Source organism: Epinephelus moara, chromosome 12 (genome assembly GCF_006386435.1).
Source record: "Epinephelus moara isolate mb chromosome 12, YSFRI_EMoa_1.0, whole genome shotgun sequence".
Taxonomy (NCBI): domain Eukaryota; kingdom Metazoa; phylum Chordata; class Actinopteri; order Perciformes; family Serranidae; genus Epinephelus; species Epinephelus moara.
Window position 1 is genome coordinate 37,166,166 of NC_065517.1, and position 7,736 is coordinate 37,173,901.

General features: G+C 44.9%; 1 protein-coding gene across 3 annotated transcripts in view; it reads right to left on the minus strand.

Annotated features, from left to right (window-relative positions):
* Positions 1 to 7,736, minus strand: part of LOC126398977 (hormonally up-regulated neu tumor-associated kinase) — a 987,429-nt gene that overhangs the window by 790,523 nt on the left and 189,170 nt on the right. For 2 of the 3 annotated variants that reach the window (XR_007570838.1, XR_007570837.1), the window contains 5 exons: positions 5,375 to 5,510; positions 4,270 to 4,447; positions 4,072 to 4,155; positions 2,595 to 2,892; positions 31 to 2,504 (listed from right to left, as the gene is read on the minus strand). Coding sequence is in view for 1 of the 3 variants with exons in the window: in XM_050058670.1 (XP_049914627.1) it covers positions 1,708 to 2,504; positions 2,595 to 2,892; positions 4,072 to 4,155; positions 4,270 to 4,447; positions 5,375 to 5,510 (1,493 nt within the window). In the remaining 2 variants the exon portion in view is untranslated. Of the gene's footprint in view, positions 1 to 22; positions 2,505 to 2,594; positions 2,893 to 4,071; positions 4,156 to 4,269; positions 4,448 to 5,374; positions 5,511 to 7,736 lie in introns of those variants that run through there. The other variant, XM_050058670.1, reaches the window with a different exon arrangement.

Sequence of the window (7,736 nt, forward strand, 5' to 3'; positions counted from 1 at the left end):
ACCCTAACCAAGTGGTTTTTGTGCCTAAACCTAACCAGACCTTAACCACAGGGCATCATGATGATTTCGGAACAGACTTCGGAACAATGAGTTTAATATGGTCGGAACAATGGGGTGTCGAACCAATGGGCAGTTCCCAAAAATACACCTCGTCGCCCAGCCTCTCAGGATGCCTTGTGTCAGAGTTGCATGTACCCCATGCACACCGTTTGACCATTTTTAAACTTCAAATCTCAGAGAAAGCTCATAAAACCGAACAAAACTGACTTTCTGTAATGCATTTCAATGGACGTCCAGGCAGAGAATGTCCGAGTGTATGGGAATGGCTATACGCACTGTGATTGGCTCATCGCGTCTGAGGGCGGGACTTAGCCATAGGTCAATTCTTCATAAATTGAAGTAAAAGGGTTTCGTGTTTGACAACAGCAAAACTATATTGCAACATCCATTTTACAAACTCTTACCCAACTCGTATAGTATAATCCAAGTCTCATTTCTCGAGTTGTATGCTCAGTACTTCCCAAACAGACAACCCTCTCTGACAGGGAACTAAACTAAGTGAAACTTATCTATGCTCTCTGGAAATCCAGACTGAAAATTACAGTAATTTAACCTCGCTGAACACAGGAGCTGCGGGTCTGCTGCTGCCTTGATCAATTTCTTTGTTTGTGTTATTGTGTGACTTTGGTGAATTTCGAACCCTTTTGACGTAGTTTTGCCTTTGTTAAACGTGGACCCCATTTATTTTTATTCATCATGAATTTTCTCCATTTTTGAATTCTTTGTTCACTGGAGGCACCCAAAAAAAACAAAGATTCTTTACAAATCTAACATAAAACAGGCACTTCTTTTAATACAGGCCAGTATTTCTCAAATGTCCTGTGTGTAGGATTTAGGGGGATATACAGAAATGGAATATGACATACTAATAAGTATGTTTTCTTTAGTGTATAATCACCTGAAAATAAAAGCCGTTGTGTTTCATTACCTTAGAATGAGCTGTTCATACCTACACAGGGAGCGGGTCCAGGAAATGACCATGTTGTACCACCATGTTTCTATAAAAGCCCAGAATGGACAAACCAAACATAGCTAAAGGGCCATTTATGTTTTCACATCGGCCCCACTCCATGAAAGGATAGAAAAAACACTTATTTTTTTACGTGACACAACTCTTTTCAGTGTTTTTACCAGTTTAAATCACTGGGTCTGCTTCTTTTGAAGAGGAGGAGACCTGTGTGGATAATTTGGCTCCTGGCAAAAACCCTCCTGAATGTCTGGATCTTAAGTTATCGAAGAAAAAAGGTGAGCACACATTAGCAGGTGCTGGGCTAATGGCGTGTCTAACAAGCCGAACAGCATCGGAGAAACACTAATTTGTATCATGCAGCTGTTTTATTCAGTGTTTTTATCGTTTTTTAATCACTTGGTCTGTTTGTTTTGTAGAGGAAGAGACCTCTGCAGATATTTCAGCCCTCGGTAAAAACCTCCTGAACAATGAAGGAATTCTAGCCGTGAGAAGTTTCAGCTGGTTGCAATATGCAGTCCTAATCGCTAGATGCCACTAAATCCCCCTAAATCCTACACACTGGACCTTTAATTGCTTAACTGCTTCCTAAATGTGTCACCAACCTCAGGACTATCCTCTCCTCTCATTGCACCTTTTCTGGCCTCTATCACTGCCTCTCTATTGTGTCCTCCCATCTATCAGTAGTCCATGCTGTGTAGCTGGTTCTTCCTATCTGTCTTCCCCTGCAGGGCTGCAGGAAGCAGCGGCAGATTCAGGTCCGCCACCCGACGCTGGAGAGATGAACGTAACTGAACTGAGTTCCTCTTTGTTCCGTTCAGCCCTCCTCCTGCCGTCCCTCTCTCTCCTCCTCCTCCTCCTCCTCCTCCTCCTGCTCCTGACGACAGATCCCGTCTCTTGCCCCTCTCCTGCCGGAGGCTCTTAATGACCAAAGTATGTTGTCTCTGCGAGGGGAAGGCAGGAGGTTTAGACCCGTTCACCAGGAGTCCTGGGGGCCCAGGTCGGGTCAACCCTACCCATGTCATCTTCCTACCTCGTCCATCTTTCAGCCCCACGTTGCGCAGGCGGGGCAGTGGGGCAGAGGGTGACGTCCGTGTCGTCTCCATGGTACCCAGGTGGTCTCTGTCTGAGGGGTGTGTGGTGTGTGTGTCGGCCTCCAGCAGCATCCTGGGAGAGATGCCGCTCTTCTCTGAAGAATAAAACGTCTGCAGCTTCTCCAGGCGCTCGTTGATGCTCAGGTGATGAGAGTGGTCGTCCTGGTGGCGGTTGTCGTGGAAGCAGTCTGACCCAGGGTCTGCCGCCCCGTCTGACTGAGTCGTCCTGAGCAGGTGTGTGTGTCGGATCGGCCTCGATGTGCTGCTGTCTCTGATTGGCTCGGGGGGTAACGGGACTTGGCAAGGGGCAGAGTCACAGAGTTGAGATGCAGAGCTTTTAGGAGGAGAAAGATGGACGAGTTCCCTGTCTCCGAACACAGACACTGGAACACACACATACAGATACAGTACAGTCACACACTGTTCTGTGAATGTGAGCAGCTTCTGTTTCTGTATACACTACAAATCCTCACCTTCAGGAAACAGTGTCTCTCTGGTGTCCAAGGTGATGGCGATCTCCTCATCAGTGGCTCCATCCTCTGTAGAAAGAGGGGCAGGGGAGGGGGAGGGGAGGCGAGGGGGTATTGAAGGGGAGGCAGAGTGAGGAAGCTGGGGTAGAGATGGAGAAGGTGGACGGTTCTCTGCGTCCTCTCTGTGGTCCTTCCTGTGCAGCTCCTCAGACCTCTTCTTGTTGCTCTGACATTCAGCTGTCTGTTGGGCTCTCAGAGGCCTGCTGGACTGTTTCGAGCCTTTTTCATTGGTTGGTTCACTCTGAAAACAAGTGGTGGTTCGATGTCAGGAGGCCCAAGACTGTAGTCATCTAAAATAACCTTAAACAGTAAAGTCTAGCCCACATGAAAAGCTTTTTCGAATCTTAACAGATGTTGAAAATGTGACAGACCCCACATGTAATGATTAATTTAACAGTTCTGTTCTAGTGTGTGCGGAGAGCAACAATCTGCACAAAACATTTGTTTTGCTCCTACCTTTCAGATAGAAAGATTTTCTCTGTGTCTCTTGGTCCTTTCAGTTCTGATACTGCTGCTCTTTTCTGTGGCGTACATCAGGGCTCTGTCTTAGGTCCTACATTATTTACTTTGTACTTGCTTCCACTTGGTCAAATTATTAGCCAGTTTATGGGTAAATCATATTAGTGTTATGCTGATGACATTCAACTGTATGTCTTGTTTAAGCCTGATAACACCAACAACCTTGCTGTTCTTTACAACTGCCTGATTGCACAATTAAACACAGACTTGACGGAGGTTCTGATAATTGCTTCAAATAGTACAGCTTCAAAGGTTGCCCAGAGTGTTGGTCCCTTTCGTCAGCTATGCGGTCAAATTTTTGATCAGGTCTGCATTTTCAGGCATTTCTTTTCTTTATATATGGATGTGCATAATTAAAATGACAAATAAAAGAAGTCTGAATCTGAATCTTCTGTTAATAAAAACTGAGTTTCTCTGCAGTAAACAACATCAGTGAGCCACACTGTTGCACTGGGTTGATTCTTTCCTCCATTACCATGAACGAGGGAGCTGTAGTTTCCTTTTAATCCTACATAAACCCTCCGGCTCCTGTAAATACTGACTTGTGCGCTACAGGTGTATTAATCCACAGCTTAAAATAGTCCCCAAGACATGCACCACTTCCTCCTGTTTGAGTAACATTAACCATTAAAGTTTACAAAATTGTCTATTCATGACTCAGTTTTAAAAACAATTTATGTCGTCATAGAAGTGAGAATGACTGATTGGGCTTGGAGGTGAGTACCAAAGACAGAGTTGGAGAAGCCAGAAAGTACTGAGCAATGGACTAAATCATTGTTGGTTTCAGTCCATTTTGGGATTTGCTGACAGTAAAAATCCTTCTCCTTTAATAGAACACTACAACTTTAACATATCTAGATAATCACTGTGTTTGTTTTTAAGACATCATTGACAAAATTACCTGTTGCTGAGTCTTTGAGTCAGTGTTGTGCCTCTCTCTCCATGTGTTCTTGCTCGGAAGAGTCCAGTCATTGTTTTCCAGTTTCTGCCAAATCAGTTATTATAAGCTGTTAAACCTTCACAGCAGAACATGAGAATAGTTGCATTGCACAACCCATTTGTGTCTGTGTGTGTGTGTGATTAGAAATGAGGTGTGAACCTTGCTGGCCTTGGCTCCCTTCTGGCTCCTGCTGAGCTTGTTGAGCAGCAGGTGATAGGAGGCCATGATGGCGGACGGTCGGTTGATGGTGAGCGTGTGAATGATTTCAGAGAGCGAGTAGCCCAGCGTCTCCGTCATGTACGCCAGCACAGACGAGTTGAGATCCTCTGGGCTCAGCCTGGGAAATAACGAGAAAGAGCGGGGATAAAAAAACAGTTAGAAAGATAAAGTGTGAAGAGCGGAGCTGAGAGAAATGTTAGAGGTCATTAAGGATTTGTTGGTGAGGAATAGTGGGACCAGTAACTGAAGGATTCTGGCTTTATGGTTTTCAGTTGTGAGCAGAACGGAGCTGGAACTGTTCCTGCTTCATTCATGTGGATTTCAGAAAATGTATTATTTCCAAGAGGAGCCATACATGATTGAATTTCCACACTGCGTAAAGTGATAAAAGCCTTTTAGTCATGCTGTAATACACAAAGCTGTTACCCTACTGACCACAAAAATGTTCGTTTTGTTAGAAAACTCTCAGAGATTTCCCTCTTTTTTCTTTTTCCCACACTGTGGTGTTTGCTGCAGAGCTTTCCCTGAGGAGAGCCTTTGTTTCTCACTTTGTTCTCATGGTACAAACACACACACTTAGAGTAAAAATATTGTGTAATAAAAAACAAATGTGAAAATATAGAAGGAATTTACATAGTTCCCCTATTTTTCTCATGTTTAGATGTATTCAAAAAATACAGGACAGAACCTTTTACAATAACAAAATTGGTAAGCCCTTCTGTGTGGAGTTTGCATGTTCTCCCCGTGTCAGCGTGGGTTTCCTCCAGGTGCATGCAGGTTAATTGGTGACTCTAAATTGTCTGTATGTGTGAATGTGAGTGTGAATGGTTGTCTGTCTCTATGTGTCAGCCCTGTGATAGTCTGGTGACCTGTCCAGGGTGAACCCCGCCTCTCACCCAGTGTCAGCTGTTGGGCTCCAGCCCCCCCGTGACCCCCAACAGGATAAGCGGCTACGGAAAATGGATGGAATTCTGCAGAAAATGTTTGTAATGCCTGTCTGTTGTCAGTGTGTCAAAGTGTAGTCGCACAGTAGATCTCTACCGACCTGTTTTTATGAGACAGTGTGTGCAGTGGTTTCTTGGCATATCCCTCGTTGATCCATCTCTCCTCCATCGCAGCTCTGATACTGGGTCTCTTTGCCGGGTCTGGCTCCAGGAGAGACAACACAAACGCCACCGCACCTGAAGCAGGAGCATAAACGAAGACATGTCATGTTTGTTTTCTTATTTTCCAGAATTTAAATGTCAGTGAGTTCTGCGTTTGGTCTGGTATAAATTCTCATCGCTCGGGTTAATTGGATCATTGCGTGATGTGAAAAGTATCACCTCTGCTGTTTCCCCTCAGCTATACAGAGTTTTAGCCTCCTGCCAGCAACTTTGCTGCTTGGGTTCTCTCTCCCCTGCTTTGAGCTGACCTGCTCAGCACCAAACAGTTGGAGTCAAAAAACAGAGCTCAGAGGAAGGCGACTTACATTCACCAGTGTTCACTGCAAGCTATAATCATCTTAGCATTAGCCAGCAGAAATAATCACGTACGTAAAAAGCTGACGTCTGAGCATAGTTTGTTAGCGCTCATCGATGGTTGCCTTCATGAACATCAGTCAAGATGGAACAGTTAACAGTTGGTATTCTAAGCTCAAGCAACTGATGGTCAACTAGAGAATTTATGCTAAATAAACCGTACAGATATATATTAAAAAGAAAAGTAAGTGCTTCAACATGCCTCATATTCATCCAGACGATGACCATGCAAGGCTCTGGCCTGCTCATCAGGAGCAGTTTTGGATCAGTGTCTTGAGTGGATAGGGGCCCTGACACACCAGGCTGATTGTTGGCCGTCGGTGAGCGTCAGTCACCCCAGTGTTTGTGGTGTGTCACACAACATTGTCACTAGTCGGCCCTTGTCTTGTTTGTAACGTACTAACTGGCTAACTATTGTCTTCAATCTGTCCTGTCGGTCTACGCTGCTTGCTGGTATGGAGAGTTATTTCCTCTCACACAGGTGCAGAACATAGGGACTACTAGGCCGTTGGCTGTAGTCTTTGCGCTGTGCTCAAGCGCAACCTTTTTGCCAAGACACAGGCAACTTGAGGCAACAGTTGACCTTTGTCACCAGTTGTTCTTTGATGTCAGATTTGTGTGTCTGGGCCCAAGTTTGTTAATAATCAGACCATAAACCATGCAGGCAGGATCGTTTTTAATGCACCTTTAAGTTTGTGTTACACTTGTCTGGCCAAAAGGTACCAAACTAAAAAGACACAGCCAGTGTTGCACAACTCCTCCAGTCTGTCAGCCTGATGTCACTCACTGTGACTTCACTGAAACTGTATCAGCGACGACAGCATGGAGAGAGGCAGCATTTCCCCTCAGGAGAACTAATTCAGCCTGTCAGCCTGTGACATGGAGCTGTCCTGTGACAGCCAAGCGGGATTGATAGTTTGACTCCAGATGAGGATCCTGATAAGCTCCACAGTCTGGAGGAGCGGGTGGATTCCAACAGGATGGCTGCCACATTCACAGATACATAAGCCGAGACTGCTCCATTCAGTCTGCTGCTATCAGCTGCAGCAGTCAGGGTCAGCTCAGTTTGTTTGGAACTGATAAAAATTAAATGCACTATTTGTTGATTTTAAGATATGAACCTGTGGAATAATATTTTCTGGAGACACTTTCAGGCCAGTTAACAAAAGGATTGTGCAGCTTTTGTGGCCACTAAACCTGTAGTACCCACAAAGGGTGAAATGCAGCCTTAACTGTCATGCCAAGCAAATAGTGACTCAGTACCTGTGCTATTTTATTTTATTTTGCTGCCACTCAGATGTCCCATGATTACAAATAATCTCCGTTCGGTGTCCAAGTGCCAAAGACTTCTGTTAAATCTTATCAGTACAAATCATCTGTTAATCTGTACACTTATATTTCATACTAAACTTCATCTTCTGTCTCTTCTTTTTTTTTTAAAGATTATTTTTTGGGCATTTTTTGCCATTGATGAACAGGGCGGCTGTGGCGTGTGGGGAAGTGGGGGGTTGGGGGGATGGCGCAGGTTGGATTCGAGCCCGGGCTGCTGAAGCAAGGACATAGCCTTTGTATATGGGGCACCTGCTCTATCCACTAACCCACTGACGCCCCACTCTTCTGTCTCTTCTGATTGAAATAGTCACACGCAGTTACAGAGAAATTATTACTGCCTTAAAGGGATAGTGCACCCAAAAATGATTCAGCCATTATCTACTCACCCATATGCTGAGGGAGGCTCAGGTGAAGTTTTAGAGTCCTCACATCACTTGCAGAGATCCAAGGGGAGAGTGGGTAGCAACACAACTCCACCTAATGGAGGCTGACGGCGCCCCAGATTAAAACGTCCAAAAAAACACATAATTTACACCACAAAATCTCCATACTGCT